General features: G+C 38.4%; 1 protein-coding gene across 1 annotated transcript in view; it reads right to left on the bottom strand.

Annotated features, from left to right (window-relative positions):
- Positions 1–17,252, bottom strand: part of PPP2R2C (protein phosphatase 2 regulatory subunit Bgamma) — a gene marked incomplete at both ends in the record, with an annotated part of 199,813 nt that overhangs the window by 36,476 nt on the left and 146,085 nt on the right. Inside the window, 2 exon segments of the mRNA XM_080344403.1 lie at positions 13,421–13,598; positions 15,507–15,619. Of these exon segments, the coding sequence (XP_080200529.1) occupies positions 13,421–13,598; positions 15,507–15,619 (291 nt within the window).

Here is a 17,252-nt window from a genome sequence, read left to right on the forward strand (position 1 = left end):
TATGCAATTTAGTCTTCCATATACCTTTCAAAAAAGCCCAATACAGCAGTATTTGTACCCCTGTAGAGTAGAATAATTCCATATTTTAACTCAAGTTACAATTAAAGTCATAAAGGACTTATTTTTTTTTCAAAATCTAGCTAGATGGAAGTGTCTTCTATAGCATCACACTCTCTCCTTCCCTACATGTTTGTTATGGAAGTAGTCACATAAAATTATCAAAATAAAAAATAATCAGATACTTCTGAAAAACAGGTACTTTATAAACACTAAAGGCTTATATTCAGAATTTATACTGATATTTCTGACTGCAACTAAGCTCGTACTGCCAAGAAATCACTGAATGAGAGCAATGTGAAAATGAAAATGAGGAACAGATTCAGTTCTCTCAAACTCCACAGTGAAAGTTTTCCAAATTATCTATATTAAATTACATAAGACACCTGATTAAAACCTTTTGGCAGGATTTATTAACTAGTTACTTAACTTATGTGAAAGGATTTGCAAAAATGCCCATCAGCTTGGTCTCTAGGCACTGCAGAGAAACATGGATTCCAGGAGTTTTGAAACACCAAAATTATTCTCCAAGGCAAAGGGGTTCAATATTCACAGCTGTATGCCTGTTCGTTTGCTTGATGTGCTTTCAGAACATTGATTCCAGACAAGTCACACAGCTTGTAGTCAGTATGAAAACAGTTAAAATAGACCTATTCTTAACTCTGGTGCTGTAACTGTGTTAAAGTTAATATTGCCTTTATTTACAGGGCATTTTTGTTCCAAAGGCCCCAAAAGTGACCTCCCTTAACTATCGCAATGTCATATGCAACGGCACTACTAAAGTGTAGTCTTTGCAAGTATTATGACAACAGATAAGAGAGAAACATCTACATTAATAAGAATTATCCTGGCTACTTCAATAGTGAGAAAAGCCTCCACGGTCTCAGGTTTTAAAGACTAACAGAACACAGAGGTACAGACTGCAAGCTTTACAATACCCAGGGTGACTGTGTGAGTATTTTTATGACGCCTCTGATCCTGTATGGTATACTCTTCAAGATAAAAGATTTCAGCCATGAGTAAAGCCAGTTATATTTCCTTCTTCATGTTAATACTTTCAAAAGATTGTGCTTTGCGAGGTTAATTTCAAGTCCAAACTCACATGGGAACGAGAATAATTAGACTCATTTAAGAGAATTCTCCCCTCTGGCAGAGCTGATTAAATTATTTATACATTATCTTTTTGTATAATTGTACCCAGAACTGTGTAAATGGGTTTTTTGTCTAAATTTCAATAAATTCATAATACATGTTTTTAAGTTGGATATACCACCTGCACCTGTGGCAACAAAGAATGGCTCATTTTTAAAATGCTTCAATGAGAAATTAATCCAGAGGGAAACAAAAGTATGCAATTTAAAAGCTTCCACAATGACACCATACTGATTAAAACTCATCAACTGAAGAAATAAAATTAGTAAGACAATAAATCTCAGACTGAATGCTGTTATCCATTTCCACAGGAATAACTTCATTGACTGCAGCCCCATTACACTAACATATGAGTGCTACTTGGCTGAGTATCAGCACCATTATGTGGCCCTTTATCTGTAATTTAACATTCCTTGCTATTGTTCCCAAGTCCCTCTGTGACAGGTGTGCTCAACCCCCTTGACCAGACTGGCGGTGGTTCGGTAGAGGCTCCAAAGGAGCCAAAGGCCTGAGCCATGGCTGGGCCATGAACTTCTCCAGCTCCCCTACAAAGGAGCAGAGTGGCACAGTGAGCACCAGTGCCTGTGGGCCCAGAGCACACGTCATCCGAGAGACGTATGAGTAGTGTGTGGTTTTCCAAGCCTAAAGAAAGTTGTGGGTACAAGGAGTCTCATGCACACCTTTACCAGAAAGATGATTTGACTACAAGCCAACTACTTTATTCAATAGATGTGACAGCCTGGGTGAGCCTTCTTGGAGCTCTCCCTGTTGGGCAGCGTGGCTGTATGGGGGTGATCTATCCTTGAGCTGGGACACCTCTCAAGGTTGCTCCAAGACACCTAGAGACCTTTCACCAATGGCAAATCTTTGCTAAGCAATCAATATCACATACAGCCTTGCAGTACGGTATTTTTGAGTTTGCGTTGGTAACTTGGTAGTAATGAAACATTACCAATCCATGTGGCCACCCAATATTAATCACTACAACCTCTGTATTCTTTAACCTTATTCCTTGTATCGCTACCCTTTGACATATACCATTAACCAAGTCCGGGATTAAGATCGGACACAGCCCCGTGTAGGCTCCATAAGGAGTTTAGAAGGTGATGGGGTCCATTCTGAACCTCATGACTCAACAAGGGGGTCTTCCTTACCACCTGCATCTCCAGTCTCTGTATAAATCATTCTAACTTGAGGCTAACTCTATCTTCCTCTATATATTTCCTCCATGAAGTAATTAATAAGGTGAACCTTGCCTGGACCTTGCCATCAAACTTGGTGAACGTCGTAAACCACTCTTATCTTTGGTAAATTACATTATTATTTTACTTCAGTAAAACACATTGCTGCTTCTCTCCTTTGAGTGAGGTGCATTCCACTCACTTTGCGACATCCCCTTTGCTAAGTATCTCAGATTCTGGATAAAACCTGAAAATTCTAATGTAATAAACCACTAGGGTGAAAAAGGAAATATGTCTGGTGATGCTAACATTCATTTCAGGTCTACTAAGTGCTCCTTCTTTCTTTTATAGCAATGAACTTAAGAAAGCTCAGCTCTGAAATGGCTTTTATAGGCTCGGGATTTCACACTATTCTTTATCATTTCCTGCAACTCCAGTCAATTTTCTTTTTCCTTTTTACAAGTAACTATACAATATTAAAAAAACAAGAGTATTTTAATGCCTCTGGCTACATTTTTCCTTACCTATGCATCATTGAAATAATAGCTATGGGTCTCTATTTGGGGACAGCTGCATTAGGGAAGACAGAGGGTTAGATAAAGAAATCCATTAAAAGGATAACACAATCACACACTTATTCATTCAAGTTGTGTATGGACAGGAGTGATAAGTAAGAAAATTATGTATTCTGATTAACAAATTAATATTTTTATTAAACAATAAATCTGCAGTGCAGTAATTATCCCAAGGCTATAGCCATGCTCAAATCACGTTAAATTAACTTCTTTCAAAGCAACTCCAGAAAAAGAAACTGGCCTTTGCCAAGAATGGAACAGCCTCAGCTATAATGAGTTTTTCGCAGCCAGGCTCAACTCTTCCAATTTATTTATTTTGGGGGGACAGCTAGATAGGGAATATTTCCATAGCACTATCTCAGGCCCTGAAGACCCTGATGTCTAACACTCCAGCCATGTATTGTTTGCTTTTGCTGCACTGTGCACTTCAGCTGTCTGGCAGGAGGGTCTCAGGCAGTGATTCAATGCTAAAATATTGTTTAATTAGCTCTGATATTGTTCCTTTGGCTATCAGGCCTGCTCTGTCATCCAGTGCGCTCTGACTGGCTGATAGTCAAATTCCTGAAATAGGAGTCAATTTAAGGTGATGAGAATAGTTAAAAAGCAATTGTTTCTGACAAGGATCATGAAGGATCCTCTGGCAAGACACAAAACCAAACAAAAGTCTTGAAAGACCACTTTCGCAAATTTATTAATGGTTTTCAGAGCTTCCTAAATCTGGACCTAAAGCCTCCTAAAAGATGCTGAGACTTCTCTGTATTTCTTGGAAACAAATCATCCTTAAGATCTTTATAGTACCTACTCACACAACCTTACTGGCTATCATTATTACTTATTGAATTACAGCAATTAAAGACTGCAATTTGCACAAGATAACATGTAAACACATGACTGCTCTTGTTCTAAAAAGCTTAAAAACTGTACTCAGTTAAGATAGTCTACAATAGATGATGACCACATCAGAAACAATGTTGTGTCCAAACCAGACTCAGTTTACCTCAATAAGTGCAGAACTGATTCAATGCCTGTTGCAGAAGCTGTATCCATGTTAGTGTCTACAAGACGAAGTCATTTAGATGATCCTAGAAATGCAGTTCACTCTTGGGACTTTGCACTAGGGACACACAGAATTTTTCTTACAAATTAGTCTGTTGAGAGCTCATGAAAGGCTCTGTTTACTATCAGGATTCTACACAGTTCAGAGAAGATGACAACTTATAGTTACACATACTTACCTACTTACTGATTTTATTCCACAATTGACACTAAAAACACTTCTTGTGTGACTTTAATCAAAGAATTCCTACTGCATTCTCCTAACGAGCAACAAAAAGAACTTTTCCAGCTAACACATTTCTAAAATCCTTATTCTGGTGGTCACATCAGATATCTTGTTTAAAGCTTAAAATTCTTTACTTCATACCACATTTGACTACTGTGGTTACAAAGAACAGGTGCCTGATGCATTGTTTAATTACACACCCACAAAGCCAGCCTGGTCCCCAGCCTAGCAGAGAATTCTTTCCTCCTTTTATGTTCTTCTTAATTATTATTTATCTAGTATTACGTATCCAATTAGTGTGGACCCCTACAGAATCTAAAACAGTTTAAAGAAAAATCAGGAGTTATTTGATCATTGATATCTAGTAATACTACTTAACAGCTCCATTAAAATGATTATTGGGTTTTATTCTGTGAAGAGCTGTCTTTCTCCAGTATAATGTATATCAAAATATTCTTTTTACAGTGCATATACAATTTTGACATTGGAACTCTGCCTAGCGTTGCTTGTACACATAGGTAAGGTGTAGTATGTAGCTAATATTTGAACACAAATAAAGTGATTACTGTGCTTTGTTTAAATTGTCACAGTTTGAGGCTTAATGTTACAAACATCACAAAAAGTAAATGCAAATTGATGCATGAAAAACATATAAAAGAGGCCAAAATGCATTTCACTAATACCTTTTTTGTCTCCAAAAATACTGATTAACTTTACTGTAACTCTTACATCAGCTAACAAAGAGTCAGACACCTTCCTAGCTCGTGGATCTCTTAGGACAGGAGTGTGAAAGTCATTTTCACCAGGGCCACATCAGCCTCGTCGTTGCCTTCAAAGCACTGAATGCAATTTTAGGATTGTATGAATGTAGGAGTAGTTTCCACAGTCCTAAAATTACATTCTTGCCTTCAAAGGCAACAACGAGGCCGATGTGGCCCCTGGTGAAAATTACTTTGATACCCCTGTCCTAGGATGACGCATAAACTTTTGGTATTTGGAAATTCAAGCTATCCTAAACCCATATGATTACAAATCTGTGTCTTGATTTCCAGCGGAATTTATTTCATATACCATTATTTGCGAACGTCTCAACACAATGAGGAAGTCCTCCCAATGACTAAAGAAAACACGAAGTGATTTTTCACTTTCATGCAATCAAGGATTTATATGTGAATGACCCACCAAGAAGAAAATAAAAGGAGAATATCAGAATTTGGGTAGGTCAGCACTCTAGACATGAAATAACATATATGTACTTCACCTTGACAGTAGCAAACCCCCCTACTTTCCTCTTCAAAACTACTGTAAACAGATCAAATAGTACAGTCGTACTTGCTTTTCCTTATCCACAATACTAACTGGAAATGTCAAAAAATACTGTCTGCAAGAGCTCAACTTCAGCAAGCTTTTATATGAAAGACATGTCAGGCCTTGCACCAAAACATCCTCTAGTTTTCTGAGGCATCTGAAAAAGACTATAAGAATTGCTTATACAATTTAATGCAAGGAATCCTTCCAGAAATGAGGGATTACTTTTCATGATTTCAATTATTTTCTTCAATACCCTTAAGCACCATCATATGTATACAGGACAGCACTTTCTTGCGGTCCCATTACCTGCACTTTATAAGCCTCATGCTGGAGCTTGTTCCTATTTCTGAGCCTGGGTATATGACCCATAATCTGTTGCTACTCATACACCCGATGCTTTGCTGACACATAAATATTCAGCATTAGGAATAAGAGCTATGTAAGAACTATAGTACCTGTTGCTAATCCATTAATCACGTCTCAGCAAAACTAAATACTGAACTACTGCAGTGTAAATGTTCCTCAAATTACTGGGTGATTTGGTATCTACAGTTGCATAGGTAATTTCAAAATAGTTTATTTTTAAAGCACAAAGACTCTAAGCTGAAAGATCTCAAACCCAAAGATTAAGAGGCAAAGTCAGTGGAAACTGCCATTTTGCAGAGCTTCAAAAATTAGATTGCTTAAAACCAACCTGAATTTAATCGCTAATCATTGCTAAACAGATAATCATGAATTTCCATCTGATATAATTATTTTTCAAAAGAGAATATTTTCCATTGCTTCAGATAAGAGTAACTTAAAAGAAAAATGCTTGAGAGAGAGAGAAGCAGGGCTAGGTACTACAATCCTTTTCCTAAATTTACCATCAAATAACTAGATGCTAAGCATGGGTAACTTAAAATTTCATTTCAGTCATCAACAAAGTTTTTGCATCCAATTATCTTTCGCAAGGTCAGAATTGTCATATCTTTTTTAAAAAAAAAAACAAACACTGAATTATTTTGCTCTGTCCAGTAAAGCAAGTGATGCCCAACAAAAAACCTCTTTGCTCAGTGAAATTCCATCCCACTGCATTCTGGCAGTTAACAGACCTCTACAGAGCAAACATACACTGACATTTTTCCAAAATGAAACCATTTTCCTACTGTTTCTTCACCTCTGTTACCTTTTTTACAGTATTTCTCTCTCCTGAACAGTTTGTTACTTTACCTAAGGCAGAATTAGATTATGGATGGAAGCAATGGAAAGTGGGATCTCACTGGGCAACTTTTAGATTCTGGTTGAAATTCCAGATTTGGCTCTAACATTCTTTGTTTCATTGAGTATAAAGTGGAGCTAAGACTGACTAACCTCAAAATTTTAGTACAATTATTTTAAATATTTTTATTGCAAATTATTTCATTGTGTTAAAGTATGTCAAGCACTTCAGTAATACAGAGGAGGAAAGATCTCTATCGTGACCAATTTACAATATCATTATCAGCAGATGAGAAATGCCAATGCAACAAAGAATCCAACAGTTAAGTATTGATACTTGGTGCGAATGTTTTGCATTCACAAATTTCATGCAATAGAATTACCTTCTTTTTAATTTTTTATCCTTTTATCCTTATACTGTTCTTCCACATGGCTTTGTAAGATAGGGCACTGGAGCCCTTAGCATTTCTAGTAGTCTGCCGCAATTACAGCACAATTCTACATTTCTCAAAATGCACACAAAACCTCCAGTTGACAGTACTCAGATGTAAGGTAAGTCTCAAAAATCTTTACTTTTACTACTGTCAACTCTGATTTTTACTAGAAGGTCAGCATTCCCCTGCTGAAAAAAGTAGAGACTAAAGAGTACATTACATCAATCCAGTATCTAATCAGCTTGTTGAAAATATGGGTTTTTTCCCTCAGTTCGTCACATAGTAGTGTTTTAATTAGAAAAGCAAAGCAATCATTTCTCAATAGTTACACTTTAAAAGAGAGTGTTAAACCATAACAACAGGGTACATAGTACCTCTGCAATCGTCTGCTTCTAACTTACAGACCTGATTTTAGCTTTGTGGATATTTTCATTCTCCTTTAAAGGAGAGAGAGACAGCGACAATGTATGCAGGAGAAGAAGAGACTCCAGGAAGTAAAGAATAAAAGAAGCCCACAAATTTGAGTTAAAGCTACTCATATGTTGCTAGTAGCAACTCAGTGAGAATAAGATTCCATAGTATAATATATACTTTCTAAACACGTGATACAGATTGGCAGAACCTTTCTCGATAGAATAGGAAGTACTAAAATGTAATTCATGGAGCTCTCAAAATAAGAGAAATAATATCTGCCAACTCCCCAAACACAAAGTGTATGCTTGAGGAAAACAGTGCTGCTGGGGGAGGTGGCGGCGGGTTCTCACACACTAAAGGCATTTTGAGAGTGCAGAAAACACATCCTTGTGCCTGCAGCTTATACACAGTCATCCTGGCTGAGGACTTTTTATAGAAACAGCCTTATCTCACTCAAGGGCATAAACTTGCCAGCTTACAGCTCCACAAATGCCAAGAGAATACTGTAGGTTTACTTTCAGTTCAGCATTCAAATGCATAGAACTGAGGCACATAACAGGAATTTCCTACAGCAAGCTACCTTCCCCAGCCTGGGGGCTTCTCCCAGAGCAATATATATGCCCTATATGTGCACTTTATTCAGCTGCACAATGGGCTGCCACAGACCTGGTCTTCATCAATGTACCTTGTTATTTTGTTGGTTCTATTTATTTTCTTTTCTGTTGTTGCTTTCTTCTTAAGTAAATAGATTTCCCCAAGATACGGCGCCTAACAATCTGACTATCCATGATATGCTTCAAATACTGGAATACATTAGACTATAAGAAGGCCAAATAGTGATTTGCTAATTAGCTTAACCCTTTTGGGACACAGAAGAAAGAATTTTTTATTAAAACGGGATAACCCTGGACTATATTGATCTGACTGAGAAATGAGTATTTTAGTCAAGATGAGTCTCAAGATGAGTACATGCTGGAAACGGTGATGCTGTTTCCATAGCAATGCCATGACAGCCTCTAGAGTGAAATAGTGTGCTACCAGGAAATGAAGGGAGTTCAAGTGCTATGAGCTGCATAGTTCTGTGAGCAATCCCAACATATTCTCATAAAGAATATTTAGTACAGCCAGATAGTCCAAAGATTGCTGCTGATGTCAAGTAAACCTTATCAGTATGCTTCCAGCAGTCCTGTTTTCTCATTCACTACACCCAAGATGACTTATCTAAAGGCTTAAGCTGTGGGCAGCACTGCTAAGCCATTTCAGACTGAACATTAACAAATAAAGCAACCTTTACCTCCCTTTTTTTCCACTGAAGAATATCATCTATAATTAAGGATACTGACTCTCATTCTCTGTAACACAACCAAACACATTCAACCTTTTAGTGAAGAAAGGCTTCATATGTGCAACTATTTACCAGCTGACCTTCCCCCTTTCTCTTCTCTCACCTCCTTCTCTCTCTTGCCTCCTCCTGTCCAAATGATACTGAGCAAATCTGCCCGCACGTGGGAAGCAATGTGTAGAAGGCTTGCATATTCCTCATGAAAATTTACACAGTCCTAGCATGAAAATCACTTGCCTGCTTTTTACCCCAGTTTATGCTAATAGAAAAGCAAACCAGAAAACCACTAATTGTATTTTATTTGCCTAAGGCTTTACCTAAGGCATATATTCTGGTTGAATTCTGCAAGGCTGATTTAAAATATTTTCCAAAGGAGACAGAAAGATAATTAACTTAAGATCTGCATTGCTTTGTGTTTTCATTTTCAAAGAAATGAACGGTTCTCAGTGATTTGTAAAACTGCTAAAATAATGGTTATGACCCTGCTGTTCTTAAATTAAATTCTACAAGATACAGTACTTTACTTGAAAAACACCATAGCATACTGCTGCTAATCCATTCTTTCTCCAGTGTCTCCCTGCAATTTGTAAATGTGTTCCAACATGAGCTGAATGTCCAGAAATTCTAGCACTGTATTTGTTGTTTGTGTCATTGTCACAACCAGCCTCTTGGGTAAACAGATTCATTACATGCAGCAGTGCTGCCTCTGAGGGAAAGTAGAACGACAAACACACATCACTGCCAGATCCCTTATTAACAAATGCCATTTCAAACCAAAATGTTTTCTATTTATTGTTTCAAACATGTATTTCAAGCAATCAAGCCTTGTATGTAAAGTAGCAAGATGCTTCATTTCCATTTTGCATCTAGCAAAAAGATGTAAAGCAAGCATTTTTAAAACAGCCCAAGCCTCCTCCTGCCTCTCTCCATAAGTGTGTTGCAGAAGGCACCAAGCCCAGCAACATTCATTTATAATTTAAAGTGTTTGCTTCACAGAATTTTTTCATCTTAATACATTTCGTCCTAATTGCAACCGGCACACTCAATTTTTCCACCGGAAGCTCATCTGCTTCCAGGACAGTTTTATGTAACTGGGTTTTCTGTAGGACAGTTTCATTATGGGACATATATGCAATTTCTTTATGGGACAGATGTTGAAATCTAGCAGAAAACATGCCCTTGCAATTCTCCAAGGACTTACAGGCTTCTATATGGACAAAAAGATACCTGTGAAAAAACTGAAGCAAGTTTAACATATTCATCCTCTTTTTCCAGTTATGATGGTCTCCCAGTAATTCCCCAATATGAGCATTATTCTGGAATCATCTCACCTTCTTTTGGAACACCTATCTCAATTTTTCAATTTATCAAAGAGTTAAGTAAAAGCAACCTGCCTGATGACCTATCTGGATAGGACAAGTGAATACAGATACAGTTTATACTGTCTGAAACAGAAGTGAATACAGCCTATATAACTCAGTCTACTCTCATGAATATGTACTGGTATCCAGCCACAAAAGTCAATCTGCCACCACCATTGCCAGCATAGCAACAATGGTTTACCTCAGCATTGATCATCCCTATACCTAATGTTCTCTACTATCATTGCCTAAACTCTCTCATCACAATCCTCCCAGATGTTCATTCACGTGCATCCAAAAAAGCAGCAATAGCTGTATTCCAATCCAGGATAGAAATCGAGTTATCCCAAAGTCATCCACGTAAGTATTCCAAAGCTACTGTCTCAGATACAGGAAATGTTTCCTATCTTAAAATTCATAAGCAGATTCTTAATTCCTCTCCCATCACTCCTAGAACATACTCAGAAACCAAGCATGCTACTATAAATTGTATCATTTTTTAAGAGTTAAATCAATGATTCAACCACAGAGTCTAAAACACTTTTTAATCAGTAAATATTCAATGACAGGAGTGTGCTAGTGCTTGAAACAGAGTCCACACTGCTGTCACCAAATATAGGGGTTGAACATACACGAGCAGGAGCAATAACATCCTAAACAGTTATTCCATCTCAAATAATTTTGCTATCCATGTTGCTCTATCAAGACATATTGTAGTACTTATGACTGTAAGACTCAGTCTGCTTTTCATCTCTTACCTAGTATATTGCTAGAATTTGAAACATCACTGGAGGCCAAGTGCTTCCAAAGCCTGCATAAAAGTGTTTTCATACAAAGGGTAAATTAAATGTTGTTAATCAGGGCTATGAAATGTATAGTTTTCCTCAGACATTTATTTACATTTTCTGTCTCTATTTCTTCATCCACAAAATAGCAGACAAATTCATCTATCTACCAGCCTCTTAATTATTTTACACTACCATATTCACAATACTTTTCTTCTGATTGTATCAAAACTCCCATAGTAAGGCTGTTCTTTTCAAGGATTTACACACATTTGGGGTTTAAAAATTCATTTGTGGCTGATATTTCTGTCAGTAAGCTCTTATCGTGACAAATGACTTAATAAAAACTCCTGTTGTTCTCATGAACTATTATAACTATTTGTTTGTTTTAAAAGTTGTCAGAAACATTTCTCTTGGCAATCCACAAAACAGCTTTTAACACAATAAAAGGCATTGCCAAAAGCGAAGACTTATCTTGCATGAGTATTATGAAATGTGATCTGGTTATCATACACAGACACAGAGAGACTGCTGTGCTTGCTCCGCTTTACGTGAGGAGGAGACACAGGAGAGAAGAATTCACAGTAGCCACATATAAAAGTGTCCAGTGAGACTGGAAACTGAAGCTACAGTGAAGAGGATTCTCCATACACAAGTGCTGGCAAACAATTTTCCCACTCTTTCTCTCTTACTAAAGGATATCAAAGACAGATACAGCTGCTCTTTGAAGAGCCACATATCGATTGGTCCTATACAAACAGTCTTATTAAATAGGGCACCATTTACCTTGCCTAATCTAGACAGGTCAAAGACAGAAAAAGAATATGCACTCAGAAACGAGAAGATATTTCCTGCAGTCCCCAGGGTAAAGGCATCTGTCATTTAATCCTGCAAGGGCAGCTTTTTAAGTACACTAAGAGTTGTTTGATTTAATGAAAATGTTTCCTGCGACATTAACAAAGTACACGTTAAGCTCCACAGATGATCTGGCCTATGAAGGAAGAAATATAAACAATCACCAGAGACAGGTGCTTTGTTTTAGGAATTTGCCCCCAATGGGACAACTTCACTTTGACATCTGATAGTCCCTTGTACAAATCCACAAAGGAATATTCTTCTAACTCCTTCTGAAATGCTGAAGAAGAATGACATTATTCTGGGTTGAACCCATAACCTGTTTTTCTTCTTACTGGTTCCTTTATGTTCTTCAAAACACAGAGCAACACTTTTCTTGGCTGCATTTTCTTTTGCTCCTCCTCCACGCCACCCTACTGCAGTACAAGGGGCAGCCTCACAGATCACAGTATCACAGTATGTTTGGGATTGGAAGGGACCTCAAAAGATCATCCAGTCCAATCCCCCTGCTGGAGCAGGAACACCTAGGTGAGGTCGCACAGGAACATGTCCAGGTGGGTTTTGAATGTCTCCAGAGAAGGAGACTCCACAACCTTACTGGGCAGCCTGTTCCAGTGTCTGTCACCCTCACTGAGAAGTTTTTTCTCAAATTTAAGTGGAACCTCTTGTGTTGCAGCTTGATCCCATTACCCCTTGTCCTATCATTGTTTGCCACCGAGAAGAGCCTGGCTCCATCCTCATGGCACTCACCCTTTATATATTTATAAACATTAATAAGGTCACCCCTCAGTCTCCTCTTCTCCAAACTAAAGAGACCCAGCTCCCTCAGCCTTTCCTCATAAGGGAGATGCTCCACTCCCTTAATCATCTTTGTTGCCCTACGCTGGACTCTCTCCAACAGTTCCCTGTCCTTCTGGAACTGAGGGGCCCAGAAGATGACTGGACTGATCCTGTGACAGCTTTCAGGATGATGCCAGCACTTGATACAGCAATAACTGTGTTAATCACAGACCCAACGACTCACCCCAAGCAGGTGAGCCTCACCCCCAACCTCTGCACAGCTCAGACAGAAGGGTTCTGGGAAGCAGGATGATGGAGAACCGGGGGCACAGTCAGGGTAAGGACTGACCTTTCAGCAAAACAAGCTGGAGTAGCTCATCATAAAATGTCATCATGAAATAACCTTAAAGAGTATTCTTGTCAGGTGGATACTTACCATTCAGGTAGCATCGGTTTCCTGTTTACTTGTTATTAACCAACTACAAGACTGCTATTTTTCACCTAAAATTTCCTGATTTTTGCAACCCCTTAGCTGTATTTTATGATATCTGAGTAATTTCTGTTACAAATACTGCAGGGATTCTGGTAAGTAAAGGTATATTTTAAAATCTGCAGAAAAATATTTTTAAAAAGGTCTCTTAAGCCCCGCTACTACTATCAACACTGAGCAAGAAACCATAATAAAGGATACTGAAGCTCCTATCTGTGATTGCTAAATGCCAGAGGTTAATCCTGAGATCATCCGCTGACATGTATGTCTCACAGTCACTGTTGACAGATATTGAGTTGACGTGATAGGTGTGACCATTAGCAAAGATTCTCCGGGGAGTGACTTCTACCATCAAATCCATGGGTTTCAATACAGGCACCTGCCAAAAAAACAAAACACAAATGAGAAAGAGAATAAGATTTTAAATACTTTTTTGCTAGGGTCAGAGTTTCAGTGGAGAGCAAGCATTCAAAGACAGTGACATTATAAAACTCCCCAAAAGTGAATGTAAGCTGAATTTCCCCATGGATGAAATGGCTGGGCAAGGCCATTCCTGCCAAGGGGAAAGGGAGAGCCAGGAGAGGCAGGCACAGCGATGGGAAGTGCTGCGGGAAGGGTGGCACTGGCAGCTGCCACAGAACAGCCCAGTCCCACAGCAGCAGCCACTCTCCTACATACGCAGGAGGCTCTGACAAGCAGCGAAGTCCCAATACTTTGTGTTTGCTAAAGAGTTTGCTGTTAGTTGTAAATCACTTCCAGTATTTCTTCTGCTACTTGATGTCTCTCTCCCAAAAAGTCAAGTGGTTAGAAGGTTATAATCTCAGTGAAACGCAATGAATGAAGCCTTCGAGAACAAAGCCAACATGTGTACTGACATACCATACATATACACATACTCCTGAGAAGCCAAGACCGCTGACTATCACTCATCATTGCACCCTCACTGTTTCCCTGTGTGTCACTTCAATGTCATGCTTCAATAACTAGACACTGCCAATTTATTCCCTATTGCTAAAGCATTCAACACTGTAAGGCTGTGGTCCATGATCAGGACTATTCAGTGCTGTTAAACATGCGTCAGAAAGAACCTATCATGCATCAATCTGCAAGGTAGTTTAAAGAAGAATACACAGAAGTTAAAGCTTTGAGTTTAGCCTGCCACTAAAGGAGCCTCACGTTCACGGGAGCACAGACTAATGTAAATCCTGCTCTTCAGATAGGAGATAACTCCTTTATACTAGTGAGATAAAGAGTAGACTGAAATCAGGTGTACTGTTTTTAAATCAGTTGCTCTGAATGAGGCAGGAACACTGTTCAATATTAATTACAAGTAGAATGCTTCCTTCCATCACACCAGGCTAAAGAATCCCGTGTGAAAGCATGTTAAGTCATCAGGGAGTTATCAGGGAGAATAAAACTGATGTAAACTCTCTAAACATGTTTGTGTTGGTCACTACACCATTGTCCTGGTTTTGTTAAAAACAAGTTTCTCTTTCAGCGAATTTTGCCTGTCAGCTAAAGCCTTCCTATTAACTGCATTTTCCTGGAGAACCAGACACATGTTTTGGTAAAACCTAGCAATGGAATGCTAACTTATTGATAAGCATGGATGGACATCTCGTGAGAGGGGCAACGAGAAACAAGTGACCAACTGTGTATAACATTCCATTCGTGTGAATACTTCATATAAAATGGGAGATCACGAGGATCTCGTCCCTTTTTTTCCCTATGGCCGACATTAGGAGAGGACCTTGCTAGTCGTCCCTGTGAACTGAGGCCTAGTGACAGACTGAATCCAGCTCCGGTTGGCTGCAGAGTCCAATCCAGGACTTTGGGTGCCGGCTCTGCAGTTGCTGGGACTTTCAAGATTGGTTTTGTATATTTTGTGTTATTTTCTCTATTCTTATTAGTAGCATTAGTAAAACATCTTTAATTTTTTCCAACTCTCTTCTCTCTGTCCTTCTTTTTCTCTCCCGATCGCCTGTCCTGAGTGGAAGGGGGGAGAGGGAGGGGCAAAAGGGGGAAGTGGGGGAGGAGAGGGGGTTAACAATGCATCTGCCAGGGTTTTATTGTCACCCTGCAATCTTAACCCTCGACAACCATAAAGTGTTTGTGACTTGAAAATGTGTAATGGATTTAAGACTGTTATCAGTCAGCTAAAACTTCAAGAATAAACATATATATACTTAGCATTAGTAGATATTTATATCTTTTACAAACTTAGCTCCCATGACTTCCTTCTTCAGACACAGAAACAACTGGATTTTGGAAAAAGACAGCAGCTTACCTGCAGTGATGTCACTGTAGAAAGATCTTTAAGTTTTCCTTCTTCATCTTTTAAGTTGTACCCCTCTGGTCTCTTATCTCTTTCAGTAATCTTCCATAACTTGATTGTTTTATCTTTAAAAGAGAAGACAAACAACTGTCAGCATAAGAATTCTCAATGTAGTTATTTACCTTTCACAATATACTCCCTAAAGAAGTTTCTACACCTTGGTTTAGACAAGCCCCTTGCTGAAACAGTCTGGGTCACTTAATTTTGCACATCCAGAAAATGTTGCCAACAGAAAAAAATACTCATAAAGCACATGCCATACCTTCAAACTGAGTCAGAGGTTCCTGGCAGCTGACAGACCATGTAGAGCACAAGCCGCTCTCATGTCCAACAAGTAGAACAGACCAAAACCACTCAGTTCTCACTGCTGAAGCTCAGTCGTGACAATTTGACTTTGCAAAGAAATAACCTTGATATTAAAGCCAGTTTGCTAGTTTACTTGCAAACATGGTGTAGACAGACAGACCACTGATACCTGCCTGACCCATTTTGGGAACAGGCAGTGGTGTATTGGTGTAACATCCTGAGCTCCAGCAAATGAAAGGCTGCATGAAAAATGAGACCTCTCTCTCTCCTGAGGGAAAGCAGCCGAGAAATAACTGAGAAGAAAAAAAAAAAATAGGTGAATTGTGTTGTAAGGGTAAGAGACAGAAGTGGGGAGAAAAATATACTGATCTTACAGGGAATGGAATTAAAGCTAAACTGTCCCTTTTTTCATGACGACTGAAGAATATGATGACAGAGTTAGGATGCCTCTTGTTTAGCAAAGAACCTCTGAAGGCAACAAATAGAAGTTTTAAACATTTCAGACAGAGTTTGACCTGATTTTTGTAGTAGCTGAAGTTGCAGATTTCCCTAACATTGATCATCCACTCCCGTTCTGGTTGTGAGCCCAACATGCCAATCCTAACACTCCCCCACTGAAAAACCAGTGCCAACTCTTCTCCTGCAAAAAACGTCTGCCCCCAAGTCCCTAAGAGTTGTTTCACACATCTGTTCATGGAGCAGCCAAAGCCTTTCCAAAACTTTGGCACTTCAAATGCCACCACAGCTTTCATTAATCTCAGTTCTGCATCATTTGTGATTTCATCGCACTTTCTTCCTTTACTCCTCTTCCCCCAGGTACACAGCAAAGCATAATTCTTTCCCCAGTGTGGCTGATCCAATATTTCTTTCAAATTTTAGGACAAATCATTTTAAAGGCAGGATATCTGAATACATGAATCACTTTGTATTTCTATATTGACTTTAACTTTGATAGTTTTTTCTTTTAAAATTGATTGGTCCACTACTCAGACTGTTTTTACTATTATGCACCTCCTAACAATTGATATGCTAATTTTCAAGCAACAAAAGTACTGCAATTGATCAGCCTACAGAACAACAGGTTAGTTCAATCTGCAACTGAGAAGCTTCCTTTGAATATTCAATAAATTTAATTTGCATCAGTCATGTTAATTACTTATTAAAAATATATATAGGCCATGTCATGCACTTCAGATTTTTATTACATGTAAATAGTGCATTCCTGCTTATCTACTCTAAAATTTATAAATATAGCAATTATAAAATGAATTATAAGAAAAAACTATTTTTCATTGTTGGACTTGACCACTATTGATAAATCTCTTTCCTGAGTGAAAACTATTTTATTAGTAATTAAGGGCATCATAAGTGTTGGTTTTCTTCTTCATCATC

This window comes from Nesoenas mayeri (assembly GCF_963082525.1).
Source record: "Nesoenas mayeri genome assembly, chromosome: 4".
Lineage (NCBI taxonomy): Eukaryota > Metazoa > Chordata > Aves > Columbiformes > Columbidae > Nesoenas > Nesoenas mayeri.